We start from the raw sequence: 15,664 nt of genomic DNA, 5'->3' as shown, positions 1-15,664 counted from the left end.
GTATACACTATTCGTATTCGCAATTTAAAATTCATACAGCATGCTACAACGATTTCACTTTTCTGCTTAGATAACTTTTCAATGCGAGTACCAATGCTGGCCAGTATATGTATTTCTGACTTCCCCCGTGAAGTCAACTGTGTTGTTGGCTCTTTCGTTCCGATTCGTTTGGGTTTGCTTTGTTTTACTCGGCTTGATTTTTATGGCGCAACAACATCACCAGCAGCAGCAGCAGCAACAGCAACAGAAATGAAAACACATCGGAATAGTTTTCCCCATCTTTCCCCAGCTTCCCATCTCAGCGTCAATGTATTAATTAATTTGGGTAGCAGCCGCGCACCACTCGAACTACACTTAGATTTTGTTTTTCCCTTGGAGAGGGTATTACTAGTTTGACCAGTTTTTTGCATCGCAGAGAAGAAACAAAATTTGAACATATGTAAATCTATAAGAAGTACTTTCAATGGATCTAATTCCACACGCTTCAACTTTTAAATCATTTACCCCCAACGGAACGTTGAAGGTTCGAGAGTATCAAAATTTCTACATATAAATCAAGCTAACCTTTCCTCCCTTGTGTCCCGCCCATTGTTCTCCCAAATGCAGTTGTTGCTCCCAGTCCGAGTCCGAGTCCCATTCTCAATTTCATTCTTAGTATACCATTCATTGAGGGGCAGCCTCGGTCCGCACTGATGAGTGCTCGCTGCGTTTTTTGGCAGTCGTGCCAGGAGCAGAAGGGGGAGGAGGAGGGGGGGTAAAAGGCTGCTGGGTGTCTTGCTTGGAATGCAATTCACCGTGCGTGTACTTGCCTCTGCCCGTTCCCCTGCCCACGCCCCACTACCATCGGACTGTATATGAATTTATAATTGCAACATTTTTGGGCTCACAAATTGGGCATCCTCGACGTGGATGACATTCACTCGGTCACTCAGCTGCAGTGGCCGGTGCAGCTGCGGATGCAGTGGCATATACGAGTGGATGAGAGTCTGGCAAATTTACATGCCATCCCACCGTGAGAAATGCCCTCTCTGGGTTCATTTCAATAAAATCACTCGGATGCGTTGCACACAGCTGAATACGTTTTCTTGTGCACTTTTTCCATTTTGTTTATTTTCATAACTATGCAAAACCCGAAAGCAACGTGTCGGCCCAAAACCAATCGAAATATTTAAAAACTCCCGAACACCAATCGCCTCGCCTCACCCAAAATTAGTGGCACACAAAAATGCATCAATTGTGTAATCACTGAATTACAGATGGTGCCTAATGGCGATTTGTTTGTATCAAATCTTGGGGTTATTGCCTTATAAAAAATGACAAATCAATGTATAAACACGGCCACATGGATATTCATACACATGTACGAGTCCATACACGAGCTGGTGTGAATTTGCAAACTTCGTTTCTTTCCTTCAGGCACAAACAGGATGAGGCATCCTGAGAAACTGAGAAACTAGCGCAATAGAGGAGCAGAAGGGAAGCAGAGGACCACGCGCCACCAAGTACCGAAGCATTCAACATATCATTTCGTGTAGAACATAGTACGAGTATCAGTATTAGCAGCATGTTGGACATCACTTGGCTACCCACCGCCTGCGGCTCACTGGCACCTGCTCTAATACCACCGGCACATATTGCCATTCTTTGGTACTTCTGGGAGAACTACGCCCGGTACGTGGATAGGCACTTCTGCACCTGCTCATGCTGGGACACAGTGTTCAAGGGCCCGTACGAGTCGGGGGTGGCCGCCTACAAGCACATGTACTTCAATGCCACTCCCAACAGCTTCAAGATGTGGATACTGACCGTCTTCGCAGTGATTGCCCTGTACGAGTGCATCAAGCGACTCATCGCCCTGATCCTGCAGAGCCGCGTGCGCTACTCGATGCTGCTGCTCTTCCTGCTGTCCATCTTCTCGCACTACTACGCCTGGTGGGCGTACATCAACTACTACAACGACGACTACTACAACCAGTGGAACCACCAGCTCTTCTTCACGGTGAGCACGCAACTTTCAAAGTCAAATATCGCGGAACATGCCGTTGTGCTGTCATACATACCTATGTGCCCTAGGTCTTAGCTAAGGGCCGCACCACCGGCCATCCATAATTTATTGCCAAAGTTCGTTCGATTGCAAATGCTCTAAACTTGGACAATATCCTCGTCCCCATCCACAATATAGTCCCGAACTAGACGCTGGTGGGCGCTCACGTGGCAGATGATAGCACTGCAAAACAGAGGCCCTGCGACTGCAAGGTAATAAGTTTCAAGTGCAAATATATCCTCGCAAAAGTATAAACTCAAAAGTTTGCCCCCCGTTAATGAGCAATTCACGACTCCCGGAACGAGAGCGTAGGGTGAAAAATGAGTGGGTTGACCTAGAAAATAATAATGGAAATTTGTTTGCCGCCAGCGTTAATCTGATGCGAGATTGGATTTTCTCAATTTAACCCATTTCTGGTTTCATAACAATTATACAAAAGTACTATATTTCGTAGTTGAAAGCTTAAAGTAACCCATTTAAATTCCATCTGTACATATATTCCATATGTATGTACATACTTTGTACATCGGAGAGCGAATACTACTCCGTCGTGACCTTTAAATGCCTGCCTCACGGTACACCGCTTCGACCTTACTTTTTGAGTAGCTTATTTTCAAGGAACTTTAACTTCCGAGTCGAACATCAGTAGATCCAAAAATTATTGAAAGTCTACTGCATTTTTCTAATGCATTAATATGCTACCCACTTTTACAGATTACCGAACTGTTCTCAACTGTGCTGGTGATGCACCTGGCCAGCACCACGAACGTCGTCACACCGAAGAAGGTCTTCTGCATTGTTGGTATCGCCTTGCTGCACATCCTCGCCAGCAGCTTCGACCAGTTCTTCTTGAACGTGGTGCGAGGTGAGGGCTACGCCCACCAGATAGTCCGAGACATTGGATTCATGGTGCCCGATCTACTGCAGCTCTTCGTACCCGTGTGGCTGCTCCGCCAAACGCGACGTGAGAGCTACTCCACTCGGCCGTTCTATCGGGATCGGAAGCTGCATCGCGACCTCGTGGCCATGTTCTGCCTCGTTTCACTGCTGTTTGTCCTCTGCACGGTTTTGTGAGAGCGAATTCTGCTGGACGCCTACGAGGAGACGCACGGCAAGATCGAGCCCGTGCAGGATGCAGCGGTGCAACTGCTAAACCGATATCGAATGCTGGCCAGTGGCAATGTCCACAACTAGGGACAGATTGATGGACACGGACGCGGACGCGGACACTGACACGGATCGAGGTGGATTGGCGAGGACAATATGCAGCGCTTGGCAGTAAGTGCAGGGCGCAAACACGTCCCGATTCCTGTAGAATTTTGTATTTTCCTTTACCGTTTGTGATAGTTTTTTCTGTCGTGAGTTTTGTTTCTTTTTTGTTTTTTTAAGCAGTTGTGAAGCATATCGATAAGCATAATCACCCTAATAATCAAGGTACATAATCAATACAGAAAACTGTAATCTTCCATTTAGAAACAATGTTGACCGATGTTGATGTTGAGTTAAATCATAATCCCATAGTTGAGCTAGGTATAAGCATACAATAAATAGCATAGAGATCCTAGATTCGAGTGTAGGTGTAGAAACTCCCCCTCTAGAAACATCGAACATGTGAAGAACATGTGACTGAGTGTGCCACTTGTGCGTAGATACCTAGTGTAGTGCCATTGATTATACAAACGAACAACGATGGATTGTGGATGTGGATACTCCCCACCCGATGAATTATTAATCTACCTTAACATGTTACTTGTGTGACTTACGACTGTTGTTCGATAATAATGCTAACAATGTTATACATGTCGATCCATATGGCAAACCAAATATTTCAATACATCTCGTAGATAAGCCTCACAACAAAAACCCCAGTCGTAGTAATCAAAATTAGTGTTAAACGATATTGTTACAAGGAAATCAAAAAAATATTTGGAATAGCCTATACATATACACCACACATACATATACATATATATATTTTAGTATACAAGATTATATTGAATAAACTTTAAGAGACTGAAAATCCAGTAGTTTCCCTAGCTTCCGATAAAATGGTAAGTACCAAAAACACTTTTTAATTGTTTATAGTTATCTTTTACTGAAATTTAAAAATTGTAATGTTTCATTGTCTCGTTTTTTTAAATGTATGTAATATAGTTCTATAATCTAGGTTTGCAAATTTAAAGTTTAAGACGTTAAAACTGCATTTTCCAAAAATACAATTTGCCTTTCGATTTTTATTTAAAGTAGCAGATTTTGTTTAGCCACAGAACAATTCGATTCACGTGTTCTTTTGTGTGTAAGTTAGAAGACATATTTAATTATACATTAGAGAATAATGGAATGTTCGTCTTTACAATGTATCTCGCCATACGCGTCATACTATCAAAAATTGGCTGGTTGCGATAAACTTAAAATACAAGTTTTTAACTTAATTTCGCAAACAAAAATGTGTTCATAAAATTAACTAAACAAAAATGGACGGTTTTCTGACTATTGAGAGTGTTTTCCAAAAGTGAGAGAGGTGTAAGTGTAAAGGTAAGGTGCCGTTAAACAACCAAAGAATAAAACATAAATAACCAGCTTCAAAACAAAATACAAAAAATCATATACACGGCTGGCTGGCAGTGCGAGAAAAAGTCTCAATCATGTTGCTGTTGAGCCTTTTCCGCGTATTTCTTTGATTTTTCATTACGTTTTTTTAATCTTTTAGTTTTTGTTTTTGGTGAGTCTTCTGCTTGTCTAAGGCGGTTTGTAAAATGATTTGTGTGCATTCTTGCGACTGGATTAGATGAAGATCTCTGTTCGCTTTCTGACTTGGTGGCCAGTGGTCGAGTGGAGGACCGCGTCATCGGGATCATCGGCGCCATCGGCTCCATGATCCTCGTGCGTCAAATAGTCGCCCTTGTGTCGGTGCAGATACCGGCCGATCAGGAAGAACATTAGTATCAGCAACAGGAACAGAATCACGAGCAGACCTATCAATTGATACAAGTTGGGCCATGAGTCCGCTGCTAATCTCTTAAAGGAATTTCATGCACTTACATGCCAGCAGCACAGAGTTCACCTCGTTGTAGGCCTTGCGCAGCTTTTCCTCATCAACCAGAGGTGGTGGTCGGGTCTCGATTTCGATGGGCGGATGCGTCACAGGCTCAACGCCGCAAAAATCTTCTGTCAGTTGTGCTACAACGAAGAAAATGGTAATCTGTGTAAATTCTGGGGTAGAAGTCACTTAAATTCTGACTACTTACTGCCCATGGACCTGACATTTTTCGGTGGGTTCTGCTGGAACATCAGCTTGAGCGGATAAATATCATCGAACTGGACGCGTGAGACACAGCCGACGAAGCCATCAGTCATGGACTCATTCTTGCCAATGTACATATACTGGATGTTATTGAACTGGGCATCGGCTGAGGCCTTGATGTCGAAGTGGTACTCCACGGGCTCGTAATTGTCCACCTGCAGGACCACTGTGGATCCGCCATTCTTGCGCATAAAGCGCATGTCGTGGTACTGGCCCAACCCAAAGTGCTTCTTTGGGAAGATGATCTCCTGCCGCTCAAAGCCAAAGTCAAAGACGCAGCGCAAGTGACCTGCAAGAGGATTGGCGAGAGGATCATGATTTCTGCTTACACGAAAGAGTTGGAAAGCTTCATCTACGCACCGGAATTGGAAATCTGTATGGTTAAATATTCTCCAGTCAAATTTGAAGAGAATCCCAGTAGGAAGCCTTTGGGAATGGTCGTTGTGAAGCCAACGCGAATGTTCTCCGCAATGCTGGAGCGGAAGGAGCCCTCGAACTCGTAGCGGATGATCGAGCTGGAACGCAGATTGACACCAATCTCTGCAAGCAATCAATTTCAATTAGATAAGTTCAAATGACTGCCTGCTAGAAGCACCCACCATCTGCGCAAATGGGTCCTTTGAATGCGCTCCAACGGCAGTCGCAGCTGTAGCCATCGTAGCGCTCGATACAGGTGCCATTGTTGAGGCAGGGACTCGACTCACAGCGACCAACACAGCCAGAGTTGATGCCGTACAGACCCCGCTTGGAGTGCTCCTTGAGGTCCACCATCTTTCCGTTGAGCAGTAGGGCGCGTATGCAGCCCACATACCCGTCTCGGTACTCTGTGGTGGCTCCTATCACCAAATCGGAGGTCAGATGGAGGGCACGCACTGGGCCCGGCGGCTCGCGCACCTCCGCCTTTATGGATCCGTCCACCACCAGGCGAGCCTCCTTTCTGTTGCGCTCCACACTCACCGTGTGCCAGTTGTTGTCGTTCAGGTGATAGCTAGTCCCGACATTAACACCTAGTGGGCCGCTGCCTGCCTGGTACTGGAACTGCAGCTTGTTGCCGCCAATCAGGCTCAGTTTTATATAGTCCGTGGGGCCAGTGGCGTGGAAGAGTACCGAGTTCTCTAGCGTGGTGCGGAACTCTAGGTAAATGTCGCCTGAGTGGCCCATGTCGAAGGGTGGCAGGTTAATGGAGGCATCGGCAATACGGAAGGTCACCACATTGCTGAACAGATCATCGCCCTCGCAACGCAGGGGCCCGAGCGTATAGCGACCCTGTTTCTCGTCCAATGGTGTGCCCGTGTCCCCGAACTTCACCGCCCGCACTGGCAGAAATTCCTTCTCCCGGATGTCGCCACCGTCCTCCATCCACTCCAGCGAATTGGAGTCACAGTTGCACCACTTGGTGGGGTCATGGCACTTCCCCAGTATGCCACACTCGCACTTACGGGACCCAGGCAACGCGCCAGCCCAGTAGTCCATGGGTTGATTGTGGCGCGAGAGCCACCATGAGAACGGACGGAAGTTTCCAGCCTCAGCTTTGTGTGCGAGGAAGGAGGGAAGAACATCATAAATCGGCATCAATTATCGCGATAGCGACAAAGGTACTTACAAGGCGAGTTGAAGAGCCGCGAGGAGCGGCAGGAGTAGCTCAGACGCTGCCAGCAGCTATGAGAGCGATTCAGCAGGGCTTCGATTTGGAGTAGATTGGCATCGTACATAATGGATTGCTCGAAGGAGCCCGGCTCCTGGAAGCCATCCACAGTGGTGGTGTGCTCTTGACTGTGGCTCAGCGTGGTGATGACGCGACCATCCGCTGAAAGAAACAACCGAAAGCCAATCCATTAATAGAGCAAACTGTGATTCTTAAGTGTAGGATTCCACTCACAATAGAATTCGCATGTGACAGGGAAGGGCTCCAGTGGACCACTACCATCCACATCCAGATTGAGGTTCACCCGCTGCTGCACATGTTGGACATTCTTGAGTGCCAGACAGGACAATGGATTGTTGGCTGAAAGAGGGAGATTGGGCCAATGAATTTCACGCTGCAGCTGCAGAATCTCATTTGTCTTCATGCTACTTACAAGTATGGCAAACAGCTCCCGCATAACCCGTGTGGGTGCATTCGCAGAAGAACTCCATCGAATTCTGGTGGCACACACCCTTGTGCTGGCACGGATTCGGGTTGCAGCGATCAATCATCTGGCAGGCATCGACTACCACTTCGTCACCGCAGCAAACCTCCTCTCCTTGAACCCAGTCCTGTGGCAGTTTGTAGTTTCCATCCACCGAGATGAGACGCATACAGCCCACAAAGCCGTTCTTCTCCTTGCCGCCCGCTATGTAGTACAGCGCTCCAGTTGCTATCTGCAGGTTCTTGGTCGTGGTCATCGGCCGCTGGTCAATGTTCAGGATGAGACGATTGCGCTCGATGGAGAGCACAAAGGAGTGCCACTTTCCATCGTTGAACTGATCGTCGTAGTTGTCAAGAATAATGCGGGGTCTGTCCTTGGCCATCAGATCGATCTTGACCTTGCCAAACTCGAGAAAGACCTTGATGTAGCCTCCAGAGTAGAAGTCGTGGTGGAGCATAACACCGCTTTCCTCGTACGTGCGGAAGTAGAACGAAACGTTGAGACGCTGCGAGTTCTCGTACCCCTTGAGCCGCACAAAGGAGCCGCGTGTGGTGAACGTCACCGGATAGATCGGCGGCGAGGGGCATGCAAAAATGGTGTTCACCTTGTGGTACAGATAGGCCTCGCCCAGCTCGTAGCTGTCCTTCATGCCACGAATAAAGTTTGTCGAGTTGAAGTAAATGTTCTCAAAACACCCAGAGAAGTTCTGCTGGACGATGAGGCCCTCCTGGACATTGGGCACGCCTCCCAGATACAGCTCACGGTTGAGATTGAGTCGACTGAACTCGCCCTTGATGCGGCCGCGAACTATGACGCGGTCCACCGAGAAGATGATGTCCCGCTGGTTGCGCGAGATCACGACATCATGCCACACATTGTCGTCGAGCAGGCTGCCCACCGACAGAGAGGTCATCAGACCCGATCCCAGGTCCAGGTTCAGCACCATTTTGTTGTCCTTCAGCTGCAGTCCGTAGTAGTCGCCCTGGGTGCCGCGCGAGTACATCATCACGCCGTTGGCGAAGGCCGTCTTGAAGCGGAAGCGAATCGACTCGCGGGTCGAGGCAATGGGATCGCGTCGCAGATCGTAGCGCACTAGACCTGTGCCATTGAAGTACAGATTCTCCGAGACTGCAACGGAAACAAGAAGAGATTAGAGGTGAATGGGACTGATTTAGTTGTTTAAAGCTCAGGACTTACTGTAGTCGCAGCCGTATAGCTCCGTGCGCATGGATATGCGATCGTGCCAGCGCGTGGGATTTATCCTCACCCACTGGGCTATGATGGGAACCTCGAACACGTTGTAGTGTATGGAATTGCCATCGGAATTGCCCTTAAACATCTGTAGTTGTATAGAGAACACATATTAATTCTAGACTAAAGTGGCATTTTGGAGTAAGTCTCGGCAAACATTGTCTAAACATTGTTGAGGTTAATTGTTAATTGATTAGTTAGGCCTAGGATTAGTCACCGTACCTGCGGCTCGCTTGTGGGATTCACATACGATCGCCAGAACTCGCCATCGTCCGAGTACTGGACAATGTACTCCGTTACAAACTCATCCGTGTGCATGCGTCCCATGGTGGCGATCTTGCGCACCATGCTTGCCTCTCCCAGATCGAGTGTTAGAAAGTGGTTATAGGTATTTTCAACTGGTGTCCAAGCAGCGTTCCCTGTACCAGCATTAGGTGCACGTTAGTTGCAGTGTTTAAGAGTGAGGAGGATAGGGGAGGATAGTGCTACATTACATGCCACAAAAACATAACCAAAACCATAAAAAAGGCAAGCACAAAAGCAAACAAAAATGTAATGGATAGTAAATATGATAATCAGCTCTAGAAGAGCGAGGAGTTTCCCCCAGTCACCAGTTAACACCAACCACCATTCCATTATGAGATTAGAGAGAGCGAGAGAGTAGCTGCCTCTGGGGCTTACCTTTACATTGCCGCCAGGCTCTTTATAGTCGGCAAATTCTAGATCGGTTATGCCATAGCTTATCGTGTACTCTGTCACGTACTCATTACTATGAGGACGTCCTTGCAGGGCTATGTGCGTGACATTTCGCACATTACCCAAGTCAATGATCAAACGCTGATCAAAGTCCGAGTTCTTGGCCGACCACGAAGTGCCAGCTTCAGGTCATGGATTGAAGAGTAGCGCGCATAATGGGCAGCAGCAATAAAACATAAACGATAAAATTAAAAACGAAAACGAAAACAAATCAAAATCCACTTAAAGTGTACAACAAATGGGACTGCGAAGAGTTTAAAATATCCCCCTCGGGGTGATGTTCCCATTAATAAACTATAATTTACGGGGCGAGACCGATTGACAGCTGCAAGTGATCCCTCCTGCAACCCAAAAGGTCCTTCAAATCAGCCGTAGGAGTGCAAGGGTTCAACCCCTGCCAAAAATGGATATTTGTAATCCTTGAGGGTTGAGTTGGTGCCAACATTAAATGGGCAGGACGTTTGCACATATAATGGGCAAGCATATATAATTGCAGCAGCAGTCAGAGTCGGATGGCTTTGTTTTAATTGCAAACCGCGCGCCAAATTCTGCCAAGCAGGTGTGACAAAATAGTGTGAGAACGCCGCGAACTGCACACAGAGAAGTATTCGATGCCCATTTCCATTCTTAGAGTACTCCGGTCAATGCCGCATGAAAGTTTCGCTCGTTTAAGCGCTGGCAACCGCAGCAGTCGCCCCGCTCCCATCATCGATAAAACTTTGAAAGGCATTTCGGGAATGCCAAAAATAAACGAACTACCCTTGCCGGGTCCTGCTTGGCGCATAAATTTACCCACCAAACGAACAAACAAACAACCGAATGGTGTCTGGCCCCTGTCTGAGGCCCATTACGGGTCCCCGAATTTGGGTTTATTGCCTGTGAGGCACATTTCCGGCCTGCTTTTTGTTCTATTTTGTTATTCCAGTGTCAGGCAAACAAACCGAGTAACTGAGAAACGCGGCAGGAGGGGAAGACAAGGCAGCACAACTATTGCCAACGAGCAGAGATTAGAAGGATATTTCAGAACATAGATCTAGATTTATTCTACAGATAACACAAATCTCCTCAGTTAGCGATCGCTCTTGTGGGGCTTCAGGAGCGCCTCCTTGCAGTAGGCCACCAGGCTGCTGTCCAGCTCGGCAGCGTCTGCACTCTTTGCAATCAGCTCATCGAAGCGCAGCATCTCGAACCTGCCGTGATCCTGGGGCAGGCAGTTGCGGAATGCGATGGCAGCACAGTACTTCTCCTCCAGCAGGTGCTCCTCAAAGTGCCAGTTGTCCATGGGCTTGTCGTTGCAACGAAGTGTGGTGCCGATCAGCGGGGAAACGGCCCCCACCAGCGAATGGGTGGTGTCCACAGAGAAGCTGATCTTCTCCAGGTCCACTGTGATGCCTACGCCGAGCTCTTTGACGTAGGCCTCCTTCAGGCACCAGTGGCGCATAAATGCCTTCAGTTGGGCGGGTTCATTGTGCTGCGGGCGGCCGATATAGCTCCACTCTTGAGCCGAGAACTTGCCCTTCATGAGTCGAAAGAAGTCTGACAGGGACTTGCCACCACCATATTCGATCTTCATGACATCGGTTCCAATGCCAAAGTCCGTCGCCTCATTATCCGCAGTGTCAGTGTCATCCACTGGCGCACTGGTGGTGATACCAGCCAGCAGCACCAGCCGGCCCTGGTGCGAGACATTGAAGCTGAGTGGTGGCGACTCGCTCTGCCCTCGCACCCAGTAGGGCTTGCCACGCACGTCGCGAGCAAATTGCACTTGATGGTAGGCAGTGGATGTGCACACGCTCACATATTTACGCATTAATAGCCGACCAATTAGTGACGACAAAAAGTCATCAATGAAGTGGAACTTCATCAGGCGGGTGCGCTCCTCGGGCTGTATCGCTGCCACCGCCTGCGTCAGCTGCGGCAGCGTGGGCGTCCAAGTGCCCAGATCGAAGGCCCAGCGGGTGCAAACGTGTCTGCTCATCGGGATGCCAGTTTAGTGTGGATAAGTCAATTGTTTTACAGAACTATCTAATTGATTGTACGCTCATTTTGGGCGTTTTCTTGGTAGTTTTTGCAAATAAAAAAAGTTTTCGCTTGATCTGCTGCTTCAGTATGGCCGTAGTGGGAAAGCTTGAATATACCAATCTATGGACTTTTTAAAAATACACTATAAAAATACTGTAAAAGGTAGACGGGGTGTAATCTACAGAACAGCCTAATAAAACTAAATTTCAACGGTAACTAAAGCGTGGAAATCAATCAAACCAAATGGAAGCAAATAATAAATTAACTTTAAAGCGAGACTTACCATTTAAACGCGCCTTCTCTGGCCCGCGCTCCCCTAGCGATGAAGTGGCGGTCAGCACGGCCTTTTCCATGAGCGGCTGATTGCACTCATAGTCGGAGAAGTAGTCGGTAAACGCATCTGAAAGGGAATACTCTTCATTAGTATGTGCATACTCTTTCGCTTGACCCATAATACAATACATTGTTTGAAACTGTCACAGGCGCAAATTAAATTGAGATGCGAACAATATGTTTGGACAGCGGCCAAGAATTTCAAGTACTTTATTTCGGCCTGGTTCCTGGCCTTCTTGCTTTTTATGGCCATCATAAATAAGGCCACAGGAATAATAAACAACAACTGGAGGGTAAATATTTATCGATGCAGCCATGAAAGGAACGCAGATTCTTGTCTCTTCTTTGTACCACAATATTGTGGGGACGACACTCTTTCAGATGCAGATGCAAAGTGCCCACTTAGATGGTGGAACAAGTGAAGAAGGCAGACGGAAATCCTAACACAGACATCAGACAGGACTGCGCTGTTCTGTTGTTGCAGCAACCAACCCCCAGGCACTGGATGGGTGCAGCTCCTAGGTAAACACGTCCAGGACGGGGCAAAACAACCCTTACAAGGGCCGAGCCATCCCATCCCAACCAGAGTTCATGTACACTTTAAGCCGACTTTGAGCCGTGGAAATCCACAATGATTAGCTATAAAAGCGGGGACACGCACGACAATCTCCGCCCCCGAGTAAATAATCAATATTGGGGCAGTGCTACTTTGAGCTACTTTTCGGCCTTCTCTTGTCCTTCTTCGATGGACATTCCTCGGAATGGTCTAACATGATTGCCCAATGTGTGCTTTTTTATGGGGAATATCTAATCACAATAGAATTGAAATTGAAATTCTGGCTAATGTTCTCAATGAAATAAATATGACGCGACCGATGGGGAAAAGCAATTTCCGCCGATCTAGAAACGCAGAGTGCGAATGATGTGGCGGACAGGCCAAGCACAGAAATAACTTATCAACGCTTCGAACGGGACGGGGGATGTCTATCAGGCTGGATGTCTGCTCTATACGCTGCTCCCAATATAAGGCGCGGGCGAGGGGGAAATTAGCAATTAATTGCGAGGAAATTGTTTATTTTTAGTCATAAAAATGTTTGCATCTGAACTCTCGAGTTGTTTATTTGTAAGCGCAACAGCTCTATTAGCAGGAGAAAGAGTATTTCCAGACCCCACACATTTTTTGCTGGTAATCCGCTCTGTTGACATCTGGAGCGATGCCCCCACGCCAACAGCACGTGCAAACACGAGAGGCAGGCAGAAACCAGGAAGCAGGCTGCGTCATCTGTCGCATGCGCAATGAAATCACCGGAAGATGCGTCCTTGCAGCGATGCGGCATCCTTCATACAACCAAAGGACCCACCGACCGGCAAATTCGAATTGTTCACATTCACCCAATAAGAAAGAGAATTTTGAGTGCGGCTCCAACGTAACCGAGTTGTTGCTAGTCGGCGGTTTTGTTGTGATCGTGCTCTCGCGCTCTCCCTCTCTCTCGCTCTTTTGCGATCGAAAGAGCGAGTTGAAAGAAAAATGGAAGTGACGAAGAGCGAGTCTTCAGCTTTGGGAACACGCCCAAATTTTGGCTTACAAACAACAATTGTTTTGTATGCAACTATCAGGGCGTTTTTTTCAATAAATATCTACAAAACGAACGAACATTCATTCATGGTTTACAATTATGCACTGGACTAACCTGCTTGTACAGCTCTCAGGCTGCTGTTGACCAGCAGGAGGAGGAGTAGGCACAATGGAATCGCTTCTGGGGAGGATTTGGGCTGCCTCATTCTGGCTGTGTGGTGGGAATTCACGGCAAGCGATTTACAAACACATTTATATCCGTATTCCGTGCAATGCTTCACGAATTCACTGCAGCCAAATGCACTGCGCTGGCAGTCCCGACCCCAAAGACACGGTGGAGTGGGCTGGGCACTGGAAACGCGTACTCCAGCAAATTCTGGCAACGTTGTCTTTTAGATGTTCACAATTTTACTTTTAACAAGACTGTTGCTCTGCGGCTCGGACCCTACAACTCACGCCCTCTTCGTTCTTTGAATTAGAAATAATTAACGCTGAGATGACACACGAACACACTAACACGTTTACACGAATGAGAATGAATGAGTGAGAAACAGAGAGAGCCGATTATCAGTGTTGCAAATTTAGCTCTTTTCCAGCTGAATCTAGCGTTTTTTAAATGACTAAGCGGGTTCAATTGTAAAATATCGGCTAGCGGGAAATACAGCTATTTACTAAACAAAAAAAGGCTTAATTTTAACTTTTCCAAAAGATCTTTATGTCTAAGATGGATGAGCAAGGCCGCGTCATGCCTAGATACAAGACCCCGAATTCAAAGATTTCGCGGCTTTTGTGGCTGATGCTATGACAGCCAAACATAAGCCAATGTCATCTGCCTTTGCATAGACGGATACTATACCGGTTGTTGCATCTCTCTCTGTATGTTGATATGGATTACGCCGGGAATATAAATGCTGTCATAATAATGAAGTGCCAGCAGTATGCTTAAGAAATTACAGATTTACATTCAGCTGCAATATACGATTTGTTTAACGTGCTTGATAAGTTCTCAAAAATATTTTATTATATCTATAAAAATATCGTTTTACTACCCTAGCGCTCTCTTTATAGCTGAAATTAAAATTTGTTTCGCTATTTTTAGCCTTTTTCAAAGGCTTGTTTAGCTTTCTTTTGTACCGAAGAGTTGGCAGCACTGCTCCCGACCAGTGGGACCGCGGACTTATCGTATCAATATACCACATGGCCCTCAGAAATATTCCAAAATATACCATCTCATCCTGAATATATACCGTAAACATACCAAATACTGAATTAATATTGTGACTTTAACCACTAACCATACTATATAGTTACTGTATGGTTAGTGCTCTAACTTCAATTTCAATTTCAATCAATTTTCTGCAATAAAACTTAAAGTGTTTCTTATGTTTAAAAGTTATTATAGAATCGCCAAATGTTTCTCTGAACTATTACAAAATACAATTTTTATTACTGATTAGTCTGATTAAAGGCACAAGAAACTTTGATTTTCGATTTGAGCGTGATTCTAAGAAATAACATTTTAATTTTACCACAATTTGGTATGTTAACCTAACTGTCGTCGCTTTTTAATATTTTTTTGCTTGACACACATGCAAAATTGGTAGACCCACAAAATTTTTGAAAAACGCTCCATCGCCACAAACCATATGTACATATATGTACATAAGTGATAAGTAAAATTTAAGAATTTAGCATCACATTAATTACAGTTATGATTACAGATCGCCAAGAGGCTGCCAGAGAGTCAGGCATGGGCTAAAGTGCAGGAGGCCAAACGCCTGTGACCTTGCAGCAGAGGCCCGTGCCCTGTCAGCTTTGGCGAAATCACATAAATTTGTTTTTTAGATTTGGATTTTGACTATTGCTAATTTTGTAAATTGGCATGGTTTTTCATGGTTTTAGTAGGTGGATTTCATAGTATTGACTTTTGTTTGGTAAATCTTTTCAGTACGTAAATACATATGTAAATTATTACATTTTGATGACTTATAACATTGAAAATGTTTTCGATTACTAGCGCTCGCAACAGAGAAAATAATTAAAATGTTTGATAGATAGATAGAATCAGTTTTAGGGATGGGATATACTCCAATATTATCGAAATATCATCTTTATAGTCTAACTAATCATCTGAAGGAAGGGTTTTCTTTAGAAAGGAAGACGTCGACCACAGGTAAAGGCAAATAGTAGCTCAAGTAGCTTTCACCGCGTTGCCAATGCTGTAATTTAAAAATCTTTATTATGGAGCC

General features: G+C 46.1%; 3 protein-coding genes across 5 annotated transcripts; 1 reads left to right on the top strand and 2 right to left on the bottom strand.

The window, feature by feature from the left end:
* The first annotated feature begins 1,062 nt into the window (after nt 1-1,062).
* On the top strand, nt 1,063-3,967 carry LOC117894678. Its single transcript, XM_034801855.1, has 2 exons — nt 1,063-1,999; nt 2,759-3,967. The coding sequence occupies exons 1-2, from the start codon at nt 1,565-1,567 to the stop codon at nt 3,116-3,118; spliced, it is 795 nt and encodes a 264-aa protein (XP_034657746.1). The 5' UTR covers nt 1,063-1,564; the 3' UTR covers nt 3,119-3,967.
* Nucleotides 3,968-4,748: 781 nt separating this feature from the next.
* LOC117893108 (neurexin-4) lies at nt 4,749-13,935 on the bottom strand. 3 transcript variants are annotated; one of them, XM_034799542.1, is made up of 12 exons: nt 13,531-13,935; nt 11,790-11,906; nt 8,951-9,147; nt 8,675-8,816; nt 7,427-8,605; nt 7,228-7,353; nt 6,952-7,155; nt 5,948-6,877; nt 5,709-5,888; nt 5,293-5,637; nt 5,087-5,224; nt 4,749-5,019 (listed from the first exon to the last, which is right to left on the bottom strand). In XM_034799542.1, exons 1-12 carry the CDS (start codon nt 13,619-13,621, stop codon nt 4,829-4,831), a joined length of 3,840 nt encoding a protein of 1,279 aa, XP_034655433.1. In that variant the 5' UTR covers nt 13,622-13,935; the 3' UTR covers nt 4,749-4,828. The 3 variants fall into 3 exon arrangements, with proteins under 3 accessions (XP_034655433.1, XP_034655432.1, XP_034655434.1); XM_034799541.1 differs by lacking the exon at nt 8,951-9,147 and adding an exon at nt 9,410-9,606 and having other exon boundaries at nt 13,531-13,934; XM_034799543.1 differs by lacking the exons at nt 11,790-11,906; nt 13,531-13,935 and adding an exon at nt 9,410-9,527.
* Nucleotides 10,478-11,611, bottom strand: LOC117893109 (L-aminoadipate-semialdehyde dehydrogenase-phosphopantetheinyl transferase). The gene has a single exon (XM_034799545.1). The coding sequence runs from the start codon at nt 11,460-11,462 to the stop codon at nt 10,554-10,556; it is 909 nt and encodes a 302-aa protein (XP_034655436.1). The 5' UTR covers nt 11,463-11,611; the 3' UTR covers nt 10,478-10,553.
* Nucleotides 13,936-15,664: the final 1,729 nt, after the last annotated feature.

This window comes from Drosophila subobscura, chromosome J, assembly GCF_008121235.1.
Source record: "Drosophila subobscura isolate 14011-0131.10 chromosome J, UCBerk_Dsub_1.0, whole genome shotgun sequence".
Classification (NCBI taxonomy): Eukaryota; Metazoa; Arthropoda; class Insecta; order Diptera; family Drosophilidae; genus Drosophila; species Drosophila subobscura.
This window is presented reverse-complemented; position numbering and strand designations above follow the sequence as displayed.